The sequence below is a fragment of the Girardinichthys multiradiatus genome, chromosome 24, assembly GCF_021462225.1.
Source record: "Girardinichthys multiradiatus isolate DD_20200921_A chromosome 24, DD_fGirMul_XY1, whole genome shotgun sequence".
NCBI lineage: Eukaryota > Metazoa > Chordata > Actinopteri > Cyprinodontiformes > Goodeidae > Girardinichthys > Girardinichthys multiradiatus.
The window spans coordinates 7,275,863-7,295,499 of record NC_061816.1 but is presented as its reverse complement, the minus strand read 5'-3'; the positions used below and the strand labels follow the sequence as shown (position 1 = coordinate 7,295,499).

Here is a 19,637-nt window from a genome sequence, read left to right as displayed (position 1 = left end):
AAGAGGGACTGAATACAAACAGTATTCATGAAAGACTTTTCATATTCTTAACTGTAAAAATGTCCAAAATTACTACTACTACTACTACTACTACTACTGCTACTACTACTACTACTACTACTATCGATATCCCTGTGAATAATTCTGATGCCTGGTACATGGACTCCCATAGTTGGTTTGTTAGTTTCCTGTGGTCCAGTTCATCACGCCATCATTGTTCATGTTGATTATGCAGATAATTTCCTCCTCCTGGAATGAGAAAACGTCTTCTCTGAGGCAGATGTAGTCAAATATTGACTAAAGCAGAAACAAAGATGTTAGGTTTTTCTTATTACAGCAACATCTGGTGTAAAAAGCTCTTAACTGCAGCTTGGTTTTTCTTTTATGTAGTTTTCTGGACATATAAAACTTTCTTTATATTAAAATATCAAAAGCCTGCATCAAATGCTTCTGAACAACCTGTAACACCTCATTTACAGTCCCAGTCCCAGAAAATTCAAAGGCCAGAACCACTGCAGACCAACAACAAGCCAAAGGCCCATCTCACATTTACTAAAAGACATCTAGATGATACCAGAAACTTTGAGAAAAACCTTCTGTGGACTGGTGAGACAAAGGTTGACCTTTTAGGAAGGTGTTTGTCACGTTACCTTTGACCTACATCTAACACAGCATTTCAGAGACAAACCATCACATTGACAGTCAAACACGGTGGTGGTAGTGAGATGTTCTGGAGCTGGTTTGCTGCTTCAGCATCTGGATGATTTGCCATAATTCACTGAACCATGACCTCTGCTCTCTAACAGAAAACCCTAAAGGTGAATGTCCGGCCATCAGCTTGTCACCTTAAGCCCAAGCTCATGGTTCTGCTGCAGGATGATGATCTAAACCATGAAGCCCAGCACTAAATGACTCAAAAAACTAAATAAAGATTTTAGAGTGGCCTAGTCAAAGTCTAGACCAAAATCCAACATTTGGATGCTGTGTAATGACCTTAAACAGGTTGTTGGCTGAAAACCCTCCAATGTGTTTGAATTAAGACAAGTCTGTCCTCCACAGGGAGGCTACAGAGTTATCATCAAAAGTTATATTCTTGGTGTCAGATGTTTCTGCCAAGGCTGGAATAACCAGTTATTATGTTGAGGGGGTAATTATTTTTTTAACTCTCTGGTAGCAAAACGTCACCACATGATGCTGCCACCACCGTGCTTGACAGTTGATCCAGAGTTCTTAGGTTTTAAATCCTCACATCACCTTTCTCCAGAAGGTATTTGGTAAATGTCAGCTGATCAGTTATTTCTTGGTCCTTACCATCGTAGTCTACAGCATTGTAAAGGTGGCTTCACTGTGTACAGTGACACTGGTTTCCAAGCGTTTCCAGTTAATTGCAGGCTGGAGCCTACTGGACATCTTTACCAATTCTCCTTCATCTGAGGAGGGCAATCTGGGATCGTTGTGCCTGTTGAACAAGATGGTGGCTCTAATGTTTCAGGAGACAACCTGTCAACCTGAGCTGTCCAGTCTGCTGCATTGCTATTTTATCTCAAAGCTTTTCACTCGTTACTTATTTAAAAGTCACAAGATTTTCATTTTTATTAATTTTAAGAATCCTTAGTCTTGGCTTAAAACTGAACCAAGAAGCTCAACCTGATGCCGGTCTTGTTGATCCCTTTTAGGTCTTTTAGTCTTGGACATTAGAAATCACCTAATAACCCTGACCTTGACTGCCACCAAGGTGGACGGCTCCCTCCAGATTGATGTCTACCTCAAGCAGAGGAGTTCAGGTCCTGCTCATAAGTGATGGTAGGATGAAGCAGGAGGGGAACAGATGGATCTGGGCTTCTTCTGCAGTATTGAGGATGCTTCTTCATATCGTTGGGATGAAGAAAGTGGAGTAGTTTCAACTCTAACTGGTGGTCATGACTCATGACTGAAGAAACAAGATCCTGGATCTTTTCTCCAGTTTCCTCCTTTAAGCTGGACTTGGAGATAAGGAGATAGGATTGAAGCAGAGCTGCATCTGATTAGGATGCCTCCCTTTGATAGCTTTCCAGGTACATTCTCTGGAAGTGGACCCTGGGGCAGACCTAGAACCTGCTGGAAGGACTGAAACCTGAGGTCATCCATACTGAGCTGGAGAGTGTTGATGTGGAGAGGGACGGCTGTCCTGTACTGTGGTTGATCCACCAACCTTAATAACTGAACATTAAAATTCAGCATTCAGAATCAAAATGTTAGATAATCATTATCTGGAAAGTAAAACTATACAAGTTTGTAGTAAATAACTTTATTTACACAAAGTACAAAGTCAGGTTGAAGTTCTGCAGGAACATATCGGATTTTGGTCCATTTTAAACACTTTACCACATAACTCTGAACATTTTTTTCTTTATCTTTAAATTAATTTCAAAACAATCTGTAGAGTAAGAAAATAATTACAAACACAAGAACAAACATATTTACAACAAACAGATATACTATCCTAAAACACTGTGCAAAATATCTGCATAATGATTATCTTGCTTTGTGTTTTTTGTTTTTTGCACCACAAACGCTGATTGATAAATAGCATTTATCCAGAAACAGATACCAACTTAAAAACTCCTCAAATATATTGCTGTTGTGTTTAAATTAAGTTTAAAAGTTTATTTTAGGCAGACTTTGTTCCCTTAACGTTCCAGATCCAGTTCATCATGTTTCACCTCCTTCCTCAACATCCTGCTGAGACAGACACACGTGTCCATATTCAAGACTGTTCCTGCTTTGCACCGTTTGAAATGTCAGCTCATTTAATAAGTTAAATGGTTAAACAGCTTCTAGGTTCTTCACGTCTTCCCAGAGAGGACCAGCTCACAGCAGTTACAAACATGGAGGATGCGTTTCAGCTTTGGTCTTCGTCTTTAGTGTGTCGGTCAGGTGTTTCTTCATCACTAGACTTCTGAAATGACAATAATAATCAGTACAGATACATGAGAGAAACACTGTACTTCCAAGCTGACAGACTTTCCTATAATCCTTTAAGGAGGAAATATAATCATAGATTAGAGCCATAAAAAGAAAAACCTTTAAAACTGCTCTCAGTCTGCAGCCGGAGGTTTGAATAAATTCTGATTAATCGACCAGAACGGCGCTCCAGTGAATTGGCAGAATTCAAAATAATACCAAGGTTTCTGAGGTTTGGTTGGACAGAAGACAATACACCAAGATGCTGCTTGATCTCAGTTAAAAAAAGATCTGAAGAGGTTTTACTCACCAGCTACATCACGGTTCTCTGGGATTTCCACAGCTACTGATTCCTTAGCTGGTTCTGCTTGGTCCAGGTTCTCTGTTTTCACTCCTGAATTCTGGACCTCATCTATCAAAAGAACCACAACACTGTCAGTCTGCATTTCCTCTATTCAAAATATGGAGTTTTTTTTCACAAACAAAACAAACTGTTTTGTTGCAGAGTTGAAGTGCGGCTCAAAAAATGTAAATATTATGAAAATGTTCTAGATTGTTTTGTAACTAGAAACATTAGAGTGTTTTTTTACACAGAAAGTGAAACTCATCTCGTCTATAAATTAATTACATACAGAGTGAAATATTTCAAGCCTTTATTTGTTGTCATTTTGACGATAATAACTAACCCACAATTAAACCCAAACTTCTGTCTCTCGGAAAATTAGAATATTGTGAAAAAATTAAATACTGGAAACTCATGAAGTTTCCACAGCCAGTGATGGTTCAGGGTACCATGTCATCTGCTGGTTCTGGTCCACTTTCTGAAGTCCACAGTCAATGCAACCATCTGCTAGGACATTTTAGAGCACTTCATGCTTTCTTCTGCTGACAAGCTTTATGGAGAAGCTGATTTTATCTTTCAGCAGGACTTGGTACCGACCCACACTGCCAAAGGTACCAAGAGCTGGTCCAATGACCATGGTGGTATTGTACTTGGTACTTGATACCGACCCTCTTACCATTTTGACTGCTGGTTCCTGGGCTCACATTAGGCAGGTTCTGATTGGATCCTTCATTGGACCATGAAACGTTCGCTGAAATGAAAGCTTTAGCTTTATATCTTTTTATCTTTAACACCGTGATTATTCCTGCATTAGAAGCTATGTGATTTTAATACAGTAACTAAAACAAATCTCCTCACCAGGTTCACGATGCACATCAGCAGAAACTGCAGGCTGGTCACAGTTTGGGTTCTTTTCAGATGAAATCTCTGTTAAAATGATCAGAAAACTTCAATTATTTTCTCAAGAGTTGATGAAACATATCAGTGTCTAGTTCGCTAGGACGCTGCCCCAGTTCATCTAGGAAGTAGTACGATAATATCTGATGAGTAACTGATCAAATATAGATGATAAAAAGGGGACCTGAGCAGTTTTACAGATGTTTTACTCCAGGTTTGTTTAGGCGACTCTAACAAATGTACCATTTGACCTTTCTCACTTACCAGACTGAGAATTTAATTATATGTCATTGGTATATCACCATGGCTATTTATTTAACCTGAATAAAACTATTTTTGGCTCATTTTGATAATTCAAATTGGACAGATGCCCAGGGCAGCATTGGCAAATGGAGGAGGCGCACAAGTACTAGATAGAAAGAAAACTGACTTATCTGTAAGCTGCGCTCTGAACATATTTTCTATTGCTTTCATGCATAAATGGGGAGAAGGCGCCTACATGTGTTAAATATGTAGGCGCCATCCTCCCCGGTTGCTCCTGAGAATAGGGAGACGTTAGCTGTTTATGAAGGACTGGACTACATTTATCCCCTATTTTTTATGCTAATCTCTGGCTGCTAACTCACTTTGTTTTTAGTACCACAGGGATGGAAGCAACATCTTTGTGAAGAGCAGAATCTCAGCTTTCTTGTGACAAGCCCATATAATTACTTGTGCTTTGAATTGTGTTTAGTTTGGGTGGCAAAGCTTGGTGGAGGCTCTTAGCTGAGTTTCTCCACGTCATTTTGGTGTGCTAAGTGTCTGGGTTGGTGATTCTTAGCGTTAGCATAGACCGTCTGTACTGCTAACATCTCATGCAACCCCCTGAACAGCAAGGTGTTATATTAAAGTGGATAAATTGACTTTTTTCCACATGGTTCTGGGTTTACTGCCTAAATAAAGTCATTAACAAAAACAAATATCTGGAAAACCCACCAGATCCTTCACTGGTCTTCTGGGCTTCCTCAGTTTTGATGTCCTGGTCTGATTCTCCTTGGTTCTCACCGAATGGTCCCTGTTCTGAATTCTGATCCTGGTCTATCAAAACAACCACTGCATTGTAGGCTTTCACTTTACTTCACTCTGAATTTGCTGGGATTTTAACAAAACAACAGAAAATGTCCACTTACCAGCTGTCTTCATGGCTTCACTGGGAAACACATCACATTCTGTCAAGAAACACACACTGAGTTTGGACACACTAGACATTTGATTTTAGTAATAATAAAACCACATAATGTTGATGAAAGCTTTAGCTTGATATGTTTTTAGCATTAACAGTGATTATTCATGCATTAGAAGCTATGTGATTTTAATAGAGTAACTAAAACAAATCTCCTCATCAGGTTCAGGAGGCACATCAGCAGAAACTACAGACTGGTCACAGTTTGGGTCCTTTGGCATTTCTGATGAAATCTCTGTTTCAATGATCAGAAAACTTCAGTTATTTGCTCAGCATTGATGAAACATATCAGTATCTAGATTCAGTTAGATTACATAATCTAACAAGCCAGGAGCTTGTTGTTCAAGTCGTTTCTGGGAAGAAAATGTCTCCATGGAGAAGTGCTCCACCAGTCAGAAGTGAAAAAAAGGAGTGTCGAAAAGCAGGTGAACGCAGGTGGCGAAGGACTGGACTTCAGGTTCACTATATTATCTATAAAGAGAGACTCTACAGATATAACCTACAACTGAAAAATGCAAGGGAATCTTTCTTTTCTGAGATTATCAGCAAAAACATTAAAAATGCTCGTGCATTATTTGCCACGGTCGACAGGTTAACAAACCCTCCTGTAACTGTAGCATCTGAACTCCACTCTAACAGGGCCTGCAATGAATTTACTGTAAAAACCCAAAAGATCAGAGGAGCAGTCAGCACATCCACATCAACTCCAGGACCAAAGTTGTCTCCAACTAGAACTGATTTTGACAAAATTTCCCAATTTCACCAAATAAACTGCAAAATCTTAGAAGAAATTGTACAGCAACTAAGCTCTTCTTTCTGTTGTCTCGATCTTTTACCCACAGCTTTCCTTAAGAAAGCTTTTCCTGTAATAACTTCTGATTTAACAAAAATAATAAACGTGTCCCTTTTGTCAGATGTTTTCCCCCAAGCCCTAAAAACAGCAATTATCAAACCTCTATTGAAAAAGAGCAACTTGGACAAGCTGCTACTACAGAACTAAAGGCCTATATCAAACCTCCCCTTCATCAGTTAGATTATTGAAAAAGCTGTGTTTCAACAGTTAAACAACTTCCTAACAACGACCAACCGCTTCGATGTCTTCCAGTCAGGCTTCCTGCTCACCACAGTACAGAGACTGCTCTTGTCAAGGTGTTCAATGACATCCGTATAAATGCAGACTGTGGAAGAACCACAGTGCTGGTATTATTGGACCTTAGTGCAGCATTCAACACTGTTGATCACTCCATTTTATTAGAGCACCTGGAAAACTGGGTCGACCTTTCTGGTACAGCACTCAACTGGTTTAAATCCTACTTGAAGGACAGGGACTTTTTTGTGTCAGTAGGTAACTTTACATCAGAGACCACAAAAATCACATGTGGCGTTCCCCAAGGGTCCATCTTAGGGCCCCTCCTATTCAATATCTACATGCTCCCCCTAACTCAGATTTTAATAAACAACAATGTAAGTTTTCATAACTATGCAGACAACACACAGCTATATGTTATGATGTCACCAGGTGACCATGAACCCATTCAAGCGCTGGTTAAATGCTTAGAAGAAATCAATGCATGGATGGGCCTAAATTTTCTTCAGCTGAATCAAAACAAAACTGAAGTAATAATCTTTGGACCAAAGGAAGAGCGTTTAAAAGTTAGCACACAGCTTCAGTTACTACAACTAGAAACTACCAATCAGGCTCGAAACCTGGGTGTAGTGATGGACTCAGACCTGAACCTTCAGAGGCACATAAAGACAGTAACAAGGTCGGCCTTCTATCACCTAAAGAACATCTCCAGGATTAAAGGACTAATGTCTCAGCAGGACCTTGAAAAACTAATTCATGTGTTCATCTTTAGTAGAATTTATTACTGCAATGGTGTCTTCACAGGTCTGCCTAAAAAGTTGATCAGACAGCTGCAGTTGATCCAGAACACTGCTGCCCGCGTCCTCACTAGAACTAAGAAAGTGAAGCACATCACCCCGGTTCTAAAGTCCCTACACTGGCTCCCTGTAGCTCAGAGAATAGACTTTAAAATACTTCTGTTAGTCTATAAATCACTGAATGGCTTAGCACCAAAATACATTACAGACTTGTTGTCAGTGTATCAACCACCCAGACCTCTCAGGTCTTCTGGCTCAAATCTACTCTGCACACCCAGAACCAGAACCAAACATGGAGAAGCAGCTTTTAGTTCTTATGCTCCACTAATCTGGAATAAACTCCCAGAAAACTGTAAAAGCGCCGAAACCCTAAGTTGCTTTAAATCAAGATTAAAAACTTATTTGTTTAGAGTGGCCTTTGACTGTGCCATCTAGGCACGATTAGTTATGTTTTCAGTCCAATTTTCCTTTCAATTTCTTGTCCATCATTCTATTCTCTTTGTTTTATTTTATTTTACTTTTTTAAATTACCTCTATTATCTGATTTTATCATTTGATATGTTTTTCTGTGTGTGTATCTGTGTTTATTTGCTTTGCGATTGTATTGTAATTGTATGTACAGTGCTTTGAGTGTCTCGTTGCTGAAAAGCGCTATATAAATAAACTTACCTTACCTTACAAAAATCAAGCGTAATGCATCCATTGATTATATATTTAATGTATTCATGGGCTCATGCTGGCAACAACAGCTCTATCAACCAATCAGAGTGCAGACAATAGAACTTGGAAAAACCAATGATGACCCAGAAGAAAGAAAATTACAAAGAGAATTAAAGCTGCAAGCAGCATTGAAGGCCCTCGCACCTTTTAATCCTCAGTGCCTTAAGAGTATACTGAGTGATTATCAAGTCTGTAAGTGAAAAGCTGTAGGAGGAGTTCGCTCAGATATGCGGGCTAGAAAGGGCAAATATAACAAATACAATCCAAAATGGCCGACTTCCTGTGGGGTTTGGACCTATGCTCCAAGAGACTTTTTTGTAGGTCCTGATAAGTTATATATGTGTACCAAATTTCAGATTCCTCGGTGAAAGCATGGCTTGGGGCTGATTATTTTAAATTTTCTAGGGGGCACTGTGGACAAATTAGGCAACGCCCACCAAATATGTCATCAGATCTCTGTTAGTGACTGGACTAGAATCAATCACATTAAATTTGGTGCAGATCAGACGATGTATGTGGAAGTTAAAGCCAAACGTATGGCCTTAACTACATACTAACCAAATATGAAGCTGGTAGCTCAAAATCCCTAGGAGGAGTTTGTTAAAGTTAGACATGTATGAAAAGTGAAAAACGTCCAAAAATGACCCTTTGACCCAAAATGGCCAACTTCCTGTAGGTTTTAGGGCATACCCCCAGGAGACTTTTTTTCATGATTTGGAGAGATCTAGCTCTGTACCACATTTCAACTCTCTAGGACTTACCAGTTGGCCTATCTCACTTTAGGGGGCGCTGTAGAGCAGTTTGGCCACGCCCATTTTCAATTCCATTAAAAACCTTAAATTTCACTAGGGGGACAATTTTGGGTAAAGTTTGGTGCCCCCAAAAAGGCAATTAATTTGTCGCCTGAATAATAATAAGAAGAAACGGAGCAATTACAATAGGCCCTTGCAGGCCTTCCTGCTCGGGCCTAAAAATATAAGTACCCTGCAATGGTTTTTAATACAAGAGCCTTCTTGTGACAAGCCCATATTGTTACTTGTGCTTTGAATTGTGTTTAGTTTGGGTGGCAAAGCTTGGTGGAGGTTCTTAGCTGAGTTTCTCTACATCATTTTGGTGTGCTAGGTGTCTGGCTTGGTGATTTCTAGTGTTAATGTAGACCATCTGTACTGCTAACATCTCATGCAGCCCCCTCCAGAGAAAGGTCACTTTACTTCACCTGGATTTGGTGGATTTTATTTTACCCACTAACAGAAAATGTCCACGTACCAGCTGGGTTCTTGGTATCACTGAGCAACGCCTCATGTTCTGTCAATAAGACACAAACTATGAGTGACACACACTGTAACCGTGTGACATTTAGTAATAATTACAGAACAAAACTATGATTTATATTTGTGACAAATTTGCACACAATAATCAAGAAACAAAAATGATGACTCCAGACTTTGGTGAAATAGTTTGAGAAAATCTTACCATTTTGACTGCTGGTTCCTGGGCTCACATTAAACACGGCCCCATTAGGTGCTTCATCAGACCTTGAATTATTCGTTTCTATAAAATTGGGAAAAAAATAGACAATTAAGACCATGGTTCAAGGAATAAAAGAGTTTGTCTTTACACATTTTTTTAAGAAAGAAAAGACTTAAAAATCACAAATTTAGCTGACTTTTTTGACAAAAGTACCGTCAACTGATATGAAAATCGTTGTTATTCAAGATTTTCTACAGCTGACGAAACCAGAAAAATTTTTTATTGTAATTCCAGCTTAAATTTAATATATTAATTAAATAATTACATTGATTTAATATTACTTAAGATCAATAAAAAATTATTTTAATATAGAAATGTCCTACCAAAAAGTAGGTCTGTGTACTACACAAAATATTCACTCAATACTTGGCCAGGCCTCATTTTGTATGCTGCACCTTTTCCTACCAGTTTTTCCTTTCACTCAACTTTCCATTACTCTGCTTGGATACAGCTAGCTTCTTTAGTGATGTTCATTAGTGGCTTAGTGTTAACATCTGCCAGACATTTGTCCAGTCAGGTTGTGTGGCCTACTGACCCAGACTGAGACCACTTATTGGTACCAAATATTAGTACCTCTATATAGTAAATATTACTTCCTAGATGAACAGTACTTTCAATAAAAGTACTGAAGAAAAAATAAATGTCTTGTTGATTTTCTAATTGATTAAGGTGCACCCTGTGCTGCTAATGAATTCTACTCTTCCTTTGGACAACAACATTTTTATGCATCCATCTCTGTATTTATTTTTTCATGTCAACACATGGGTGTCAATTTACTGCTTAAATAAAGTCAAGTAATAAAAAGAGATTCTGACAAAGTTTTACTCACTAGATCCATTAATTGAAGTGATTTCCACAGAGACTGACTCACAATGATCACTACACTGCATGGGTGCACTTATTTTTAAACAAGCTGTTTTTAAACAAGCAAAAAGGAAAGAAAAACACAAACTATGAATGGGACTCATTATAAAACACTGTATTAATATTTCTATTGCAGCTATGAAGGGACGCAGCCTGAAATATGACTGCAGGGTCTGAAGAAAGTAGATATTTATGAAATGCTGAAAGAGTGAAATTGTTCCTTCAGAAAACAGTTTATTTACTGACTCACCTTCTTTACGCGTAGCAACATCTCCATCTACGTCAGAGAAGATAATATAAGTTAGGTTCTAAATATTTACTAATTAAAACAATGTTTCCTGTTTATCGTTTACAGAAGATTTAGTAACTTACCCATTGTCTTGAAACGGGTCCAATACCCTGTAAAAGAAATGAAGACATCAGTGTTAAATAATTCATACATGTTGTGTAATTCAGGTTTAAACACATATTTATAAACAACAAAGTCCTTCAGTAATTCCTGGGTGAGATGTGCTCACATATACACAAACCAAAAGCTGCTCATTGCTTGTTGAATGAAGTGAAACTTAGAAACAGACAGTTAACAGACTGGTTCTGCTTTATGACAAAACCTCCAAGAAACTCTCCCACCTGATGACAAAACAACTAACTAAATAAGCTGTTTTTAAACAAGCAAAAGGAAAAACAAACATCATACTAACTAACTATCGGATTGGAACCGCTGAGCAACACATCCTCTGTCAAATAAAACAGAAACTATGAATGGGTCACATTATAAAACATTGTATTAATATTTCTATTGCAGCTATGAAGGGACGCAGCCTGAAATATGACTGCAGGGTCTGAAGAAATGAGATATTTATGAAATGCTGAAAGAGTGAAATTGTTCCTTCAGAAAACAGACAGTTTATTTACTGACTCACCTTCTTTACGCGTAGTAACATCTCCATCTACGTCAGAGAAGATAATATAAGTTAGGTTCTAAATATTTACTAATTAAAACAATGTTTCCTGTTTAAAACTTTCTCCCTGAACTGTCTTCTTGTTCTTCATGATGCTGTTTGTTCTCTAATGTTCTCTAAGGAACCTCTGAGGCCTTCACAGAACAGCTGGATTTATACTGAGAATAATTTACACACAGCTGGATTTAAATGGAGCTGGTTGCACCGTGTTTTATTTAGGGGCGTTGGAGAAAAGAGGACTGAATACAAAGACATGTAATCACTTTTCCCCGTCACTGTTTAACATCAGACTAAATCCTTCCTGTTTAACATCAGGATTATCTAAATCTTTCCTATTTGCTAAATGCCAGAAAAACAAGAGATTTTTAAAATATTTTATTTAAAATTCTGAAGTTTACACACAGGAAGATGATATGCCTTTAAACAGTTTGGGAAAACCTAGATGTACTATTTCCAGATGCTCAAAGCTGCCACATCTATTGAGATAATTATAATCTAGTATAAAGATAATGTGTTCTGTGTCCCAGAGATGACTTATGGTTCACAATCTGCCAATAAACCCCAGAACAGAAGCTAAAGACCTTGTGAAGATGCTGACTGAAGCAACTGTGGCCTGAATAAACTAAACTTAAAGTGTTTCTCCATAATGATCAATGATCCACTTGGAGAAAAAAGCAATGAGAACATCATCCCAGCCGCCATGTAAGGTGGTGGCAGCATCATGTTGTGGAGGTGTTTTGCTGCAGGAGAGGCTGGTGCACTTCACAAATAGATGGCATCATGAGTAAAAAACATTATGTGTCCATTTGAAAGGGTTAACGACCCTAAACCTACTGCTCAGTTAGAAAGTGGATTAAAGACGACAAAGTTAATGTTTTGGAAAGTTAAAAGAATCTCAAAAATAATTTATTCTACTAATTATTCTGATATTTACCAAATAGAAATAATTTAGGTAATCCTAAATGACCTAAAACAGAAAATATTTAGTCTGATTAGTCTAGTTTGTTTTCATACAGAGTTAACAAACATCTGGTTTCAACTTTAAAATGCCAATAAAATACATTGAAGCTTCATGGTGCATCATGTGAACATAGTTAAGGGGTGTAAATACTTTAGCAACTGTATATAGATGTGATATATTGCTAAAAAATTATCTAGTCATTACTTTCTGTTGAAATATTGCATTAAACCATCAAGATCAGTTATATGTAAGTGTTATTAGAAGACTTTAACTTACTTTGTGTGTTCTTATTAAAGCACCCTGTATTAAAGATAAATACATGTTACATATTCAAGATTAGTTATATGTTTATCGTTTACAGAAGATTTAGTAACTTACCCATTGTCTTGAAACGGGTCCAACACCCTGTAAAAGAAATGAAGACATCAGTGTTAAATAATTCATAGCTGTTGTGTAGTTCAGGTTTAAACACATATTTATAAACAACAAAGTCCTTCAGTAATTCCTGGGTGAGATGTGCTCACATATACAAACCAAAAGCTGCTCATTGCTTGTTGAATGAAGTGAAACTTAGAAACACAGTTAACAGACTGGTTCAGCTTTATGACAAAACCTCCAAGAAACTCTCCCACCTGATGACAAAACAACTAACTAAGTATCTGCAGGCTGAGATTTCTTGTTTTTGTTCAAAATATGGAAGAAATGGAACATGATGAGGCATTATAATAACACAGGAAAGTAATGGTGATATTTTTAGTAAATTCTTACCTTTTTTGTACTTTAAAAAGAGAACAACTCCAATCAGGATCACAATCAGGATCAGGAATGTAATTACAACTGAAACAATCACTGGTGGAGGATTATTCCCTGAAATGAAAGAGTTAATTATTAAAACTACAAATTGTTCACAGAGCCAATTGTTCACCAGTTTTAGACTATGACTCTAACAGAGCCCAACACCTACAGCTCTTGGTATTATTATGAATACTTGAACGTTTTTGCTTTGTGTGGCAGGAAAGTAACATTGCATAAACCATCACAACCACGGTGGTGGCAGCATCATGCTAGGTGGAAGGTTTTCATCAGCAGGGACAAAAGCTGGTCTGAGTTGATCGGAAGATGGAAATATTTGAGGCTCCAAAAGACTTGAGACTGGGGTGGATATTTACCTTTAAATAGGACGATTACCCTAAACATACAACCAGAGCTAATATGCAATGGTTTAGATTAAACATAGTGATGTGTTGGCATGGCCTAGTCAAAGTCCAGACCCGTCTCTAGAAGTGGAAAGCTGGAAGACATACCAAATAAGACTTGCAAATGTAATTTCTCAACTTTTTGGTTTTAAACAGTTTTCTTAAAATAATGTATGATTTTATTTCCACTTCTCGATTATACACCTTGTCAACCTACAGTGCTGTGAAAAAGTATTTACTCCCTTACAGATTTGTTCTGTTTTAGCTCTTCTGTCACTGTAAAATTATCAAACTAATTTTATTATCAAAAGTTATCCAAAAGTAAATGCAAAATCCAGTTTTCAAATGATTAATTTACCAAGTGAATAAAATCTATCCAAACCCATCTGGCTCTATGTGAAAAAGTAATTACTCCCCATGTTAAATCAAAAATGTACTGTGAGTAACCACAATTTCGGGTTCAGTTTTAATATCCACACCCAGACCTGATTACTGCCAGATCAGCAGAAGCGAACAATAATTTAAACAGAACCTTTCTGACAGCATGAAGTAGGCTAAAATATCTCCAAAGCAACACATCACGCCCCGATCAAAAGAAACATGAGAAATGAGAAACAAAGTGATTAACATCTTTCAATTTGGAAATGATGACAAAGCCATTTGTAAGACTTTGGGTCTCCAGAGAACCACAGTGAGAACCATTATCTACACATGGAGAAAACATGGAACAGTGGTGAACCTTCCCAGGAATGGCCGACCTATCAAAATTACTCCAAAACCTCATCAACGACTCATCCAGGAAGTTACTGTAGAATCCAGAACAACGGCCCTGTCCCAATACCCACACTAAACCCTAGACCATCTATGAAGTGTGTACTTTGTAAAAGTGCATGTAGGGGTAGAAGTGTGCATGTTACAAGGGTGGACAATTGGGACAATTGGGACAGTAGTGGTTATGTCATCGACTTGCATCTCTGCACCATAACTGCGACATCAAAAATGGCGGGACACGTCACTGTTTTTGCAGTTTTCCTGCTAAGAAAATAATTAAAAGCTGCAACAAGCAATTTTTTAGAGGAGAAAAAAGTGCAGGAACCAAAGAAGGGTTTTACACCAGAATCTCACCAGAAACACTGGCGCTGTGGCACCAGGATTTGTTTAAAGGTCATTTCAATGTACTATTTTGGCCTAATTATTTCTCTGAGTGGGTTGTTCTCTCAGCTAATGACATGTTTTAGAGTCCGTATACTCCAGTTAACAATTATTCAATTACTAACTTAGTTAATTATTTAAATGATTGATTAATCAAAATTAATCAAACTAATTGTTTCAGTCCCAGAGAATTCAAAGACCAGAACCACTGCTAGAACAACAACAAGAAGACAAAGGCCCATCTCAGATTTACTAAGAAAACATCTAGATGATACCAGAAACTTTGAGAAAAACCTTCTGTGGACTGGTGAGACAAAGGTTGACCTTTTAGGAAGGTGTTTGTCACGTTACCTTTGACCTACATCTAACACAGCATTTCAGAGACAAACCATCACATTGACAGTCAAACACGGTGGTGGTAGTGAGATGTTCTGGAGCTGGTTTGCTGCTTCAGCATCTGGATGATTTGCCATAATTCACTGAACCATGACCTCTGCTCTCTAACAGAAAACCCTAAAGGTGAATGTCCGGCCATCAGCTTATCAGCTTAAGCCCAAGCTCATGGTTCTGCTGCAGGATGATGATTTAAACCATGAAGTCCAGCACTAAATGACTCAAAAAACTAAATAAAGATTTTAGAGTGGCCTAGTCAAAGTCTAGACCAAAATCCAACATTTGGATGCTGTGTAATGACCTTAAACAGGTTGTTGGCTGAAAACCCTCCAATGTGTTTGAATTAAGACAAGTCTGTCCTCCACAGGGAGGCTACAGAGTTATCATCAAAAGTTATATTCTTGGTGTCAGATGTTGCTGCCAAGGCTGGAATAACCAGTTATTATGTTGAGGGGGTAATTATTTTTAACATAGAGCCGGGTTAGTTTAAAGAGGTTCCTTTCCTTGATAAATAAAATCATAATTTACAAACTACTTTTTGTTTTTACTCAGGTTTTTATTGATGATCTGAAACATTTAAATGAGACAAAAAGACAGAAACAGAAGAAATCTGTTAAGGGGGTAAATACTTTTTCACAGCACTGCATCACAGAAAATCCCAGTTTAACACAATGAAGTTTGTGGTTGTGATGCAACTGAAGGAGGAAAATCTAAAGGGATGAATGTTGTTGTGAGACATTGTTTGGGACAGGATGGACAGAAACTCACCACTGCTAAAGGGGTTGATTACTGCTTCAATGGATGCGTTGCTAACAAAGTTTTCCAACTCGCAGATAAAGGAGCTTCCATCTTTCTCCTGAGAAACAAATGAAAAACAGTTCAGAACCAGACCATCAGGTTTTTATCCTGAGTTCTTACAGGGTTTCTCATCCTCATACCGTTTTTATCTCCAGCTCCTTGCTGTTGGACAGAACCCTGTCTTCATTTTTCCATTTATATGTGACAGATCCAAACTCAGCAGTGATGTTGGCTTCACAGATGAGATTACAGAAGGTCTTCTCATTGTTGCACTGTATGGACACCGTGGGTTTTGAGACCGGTTCTGACAGAAACAAGAACAGATTACCATCAACTCTACTCAGGTTCAAACCCAACAAACCTCAGTCAAACCCGCTGAACTCACGGAGAACCAGTAGGTCCATCTTGTCCAGTTCTTTGTTGTTGATCTCAGGGGAGTAGATGCCGCTGTCGCCTAGCGTCAGATTATTTATAATCAGACTTCCACTTGTTCGATCCACATCACAGCGACCTGGAACCAGGATCCATATAAACACATAATGCATGATGTGAATCCACAGGATCTCAGGTGTTACAACACTCTATAGTCCAGTCACAAGTGAACTTACCTTTAAATTCTCTGTAACAAATAATCTCTGTCCCGAACCACTCCAAGGCGAGGTCCGATTTATGCTTCCAGGTCGTGCTACTGATGGGACCAGAGAGCGGACCTGGATTCAGGACAACAGAGTCTCCAACTGTTTTGTAGATCAGATTAGCTGCGAATGAAAACAAGAACATTTTTACTCCTTCATGTGAATATGTTTGAGAAAATTACGTTTAATAAACTTTTACAAATAATAAAGCTTAAAGTATTTGAGTTCTTGGGTTAGAAATGTCAAAACAAACACTAAAGAACCTTTCCTTACAGTTTTGTCCTAATATGTTAAAAAAGTAGAAGAAATGCCATTTATTTGTGACAATCTATTTTGGGTCAGACTTCACATTGTTACAATATAGATTTAAAATGCAGCAATTTACTAAAATTATGTCCACAATACATAGTCTGTTTATAAGTAGTTTGTTTTTAAAAACATTTCAATCTAGTACGAGGGTCTGCATGGTTAAGCAGTTAGTAGCACTGTTGCCTTGCAGAAAGAAGGTTTTTTCTTGATTTTAGTAATTGTCTGTGGATCAGTCACATGTTTCTTTGACAAACTAAAACGTTTGATGTCGGCTATTTGAGTTTTTAGGTTATTAATTAAGGAATGTCACTAAAAATAACGTAAATTAAAGCTGCAAGCAGCCTTGTAGGCCCTCGCACCTCAGCGCAACTCGGCCTGTGCAGCGACCGCGGGAGCCTGGCATCGCCTCCTACACGCCACACATGATGACACCGCTTCACTTGAACACATCGCCAGTAGGTGGCACTGTGAGCAACAGGTCATATGATCTTCAGTCATGCAGAGTTTCGTGCTGGCATAAAGCATTCAAAATTTGGAATAAATCACACCTTCCAGATGGAAGCTGCACTCACTTGTTTGTTTGTGGGTGGGGCTAAAACGACATCATCAATTGACTGTGTCAACATGTCCATCATTAAGTCATGATCATGTATACTACATTTCAAGTGGATCCGATGATGTATGAGGGAGATAGAGCACTTGAAGTGACCTAGGGGGCGCTCTTGATCCAAATTCCAATGTAATGTAATAGAGCTGTTTCGGGGCTGACAAAGACCAAGAATTATCAGTTTGGAGTGAATCGGACCTTGCATGTGTAATTTAGAGGCAAACGTATGGCCGTGGCGTGACATCATAATTCGCCACGCCATCATGGCCACACCCTCCAGCTACAGCAGTCAGTACGGCGACTGTCTAAGACCATCATGTTATCTGTTACTTGGGACAGTTTCACATTGATTATGTGAAGAAAAAAAAAATTGACTCTCTATAGGAAAACTGGACACTTCCTGTTCTCAGGGGGCGGGGCTTCGATGATGTCAGCATCTGATCAGTGAATATTGTTGAGGCCTAGAGGCAGATCAATCCCAGAAGGTTTCATTTGTCTGTGACTTTCCTTGTAGGAGCTATATCAATTTAGTGTTTTATGGCGAGAAGTCATATTTTGAGGCGTGGCCACGCCCACACGCTTTCATGTATCAAAAAGCTTTTGATAACTTTTGATCCCCGGTGCCTTAAGTGTAAACTGAGTGATTTTTAAGTCTCTAAGTTAAAAGCTGTAGGAGGAGTTTGCTCAGATATGCGAGCTATAAACGGCCAAAACAGGGTCAAAATGGCAACTTCAATCCAAAATGGCCGACTTCCTGTGGGGTTTGGACCAATGCTCCAAGAGACTTTTTTGTAGGTCCTGAGAAGTTACATATGTGTATCAAATTTCAGATTCCTTGGTCAAAGCATGGCTTGGGGCTGATTATTTTTAATTTTCTAGGGAGCGCTCTGAATGAATTAGGCCACGCCCACCGAATATATCATCAGATCTCTGTTGGCGACTGGACAAGGATCAATCACATTGAATTTGGTGCAGATCAGATGATCTATGTGGAATTTAGAGCCAAACGTATCGCCATGGCGTCACATCAGACTTTGCCACGCCGCCACGGCCACATCCTCCAGCCAAATCTGTCAGTACTGGAGATCAAGTTAGACCATCTTGTTATCTGTCATTGGAGACAGTTTCATGTTGATTAGTTGAAGGAGATCAAATATGGCCCACACTGAGTGAAACATGACACTTCCTGTTCTCAGGGGGCGGGGCTTCGATGATGTCAGCATGTGATCAGTGAATATTGTTTTTGGTAAAGTTATTGCAACGTCTATCTCACGTGTGGGGGCGTGGCTACGTGGTTTGGCCACGCCTACTGACGATGACATTAAAGAACGAAAATTTCACGCGGGGGACAATTTTGGGTAACATTTGGTGAGTTTTGGGGTATGGCAAAGTCCCCATATTGCGCCGCCAAAAGTCCCCGGAAAAAATAAAGACAGAAAGAAGAATTCCTGCGATTACAATAGACCCTAGCAGTTTTCCACCTCGGGCCTAAATATACATCGGTATAAGGTCCATGTTTAACAAGCGAAAATATAAACCAAAACAACGTTATTTTTATATTTTCATACTCACCACCTTTGACATCCGTAATAATGAGGACGACCAGAACAACCAGAGTCCGGAAAACAAACATGATCGGTAACATGAAATTAATGTCGCCTAAAAGACAACTTGGAATAATAAAACTAGTGCAGAGCGTCAGCAGCAGATGTAGTGAGTGTGAGCCTGTTTAGGGAGAGAAATAATGACGTTAAAAACAAATGACGTTAGAAACAAATGAAGATGGAGTCGAAGTGAACAGGTATACAACCTCTTCCAGCCTTGCATCCCTGAATGCAGAAATATTCTGTTCCCCCCTTGTGTCGGGAGCGCGCACTGCAGCCAGAGAGCAGGTGTTACGTCGATTCGCGTTTCATCAGATACGGTTTCCAGCGTCTCCTTGCCGCTCACGCGGCAAAAAAGGCGCGTGCTTGTTGCAGGCTCGGAACCGCCGCGCTGTGCTCGTACCACAGGGGAACTACGGTAACCCTGAAAGCTCAAATGTCGTGTTTCGGAGAAGTCGATATACATTTGTTTAGCTAGTGTGTTGTTATTAGATAAACTAATATATATTCATTTTATAGATAGATAGATAGATAGATAGATAGATAGATAGATAGATAGATAGATAGATAGATAGATAGATAGATAGATAGATAGATAGATAGATAGATAGATAGAT

General features: G+C 38.7%; 1 protein-coding gene and 1 pseudogene across 11 annotated transcripts; both read right to left on the bottom strand.

The window, feature by feature from the left end:
* The window catches only part of LOC124861173, a 43,552-nt pseudogene extending 32,198 nt beyond the window's left edge, over nucleotides 1-11,354 (bottom strand).
* LOC124861644 lies at nucleotides 123-19,381 on the bottom strand. 11 transcript variants are annotated; one of them, XM_047355522.1, is made up of 18 exons: nucleotides 19,227-19,381; nucleotides 18,989-19,141; nucleotides 16,474-16,623; nucleotides 16,251-16,376; nucleotides 16,006-16,169; nucleotides 15,836-15,923; nucleotides 13,095-13,193; nucleotides 12,705-12,731; nucleotides 12,603-12,626; nucleotides 10,654-10,680; nucleotides 9,483-9,560; nucleotides 9,276-9,314; nucleotides 5,353-5,391; nucleotides 5,159-5,260; nucleotides 4,145-4,213; nucleotides 3,963-4,037; nucleotides 3,254-3,355; nucleotides 123-249 (listed from the first exon to the last, which is right to left on the bottom strand). In XM_047355522.1, exons 2-18 carry the CDS (start codon nucleotides 19,059-19,061, stop codon nucleotides 212-214), a joined length of 1,320 nt encoding a protein of 439 aa, XP_047211478.1. In that variant the 5' UTR covers nucleotides 19,062-19,141; nucleotides 19,227-19,381; the 3' UTR covers nucleotides 123-211. The 11 variants fall into 11 exon arrangements, with proteins under 11 accessions (XP_047211478.1, XP_047211477.1, XP_047211486.1 ...); XM_047355521.1 differs by lacking the exon at nucleotides 19,227-19,381 and having other exon boundaries at nucleotides 18,989-19,220; XM_047355530.1 differs by lacking the exon at nucleotides 19,227-19,381 and having other exon boundaries at nucleotides 3,254-3,350; nucleotides 18,989-19,219.
* Nucleotides 19,382-19,637: the final 256 nt, after the last annotated feature.

Bases quoted from the DNA above. Each gene is read 5' to 3' on its own strand.
- LOC124861644 (XM_047355522.1), bottom strand. From the start codon at position 19,061: ATGTTACCGATCATGTTTGTTTTCCGGACTCTGGTTGTTCTGGTCGTC. The intron at 9,315-9,482 runs GTAAGATTTTCT...TCTTATTGACAG, and splicing joins AGGAACCAGCAGTCAAAATG to AACATGAGGCGTTGCTCAGT. The intron at 4,038-4,144 runs GTGAGGAGATTT...CTTTCATTTCAG, and splicing joins TGATGTGCATCGTGAACCTG to CGAACGTTTCATGGTCCAAT.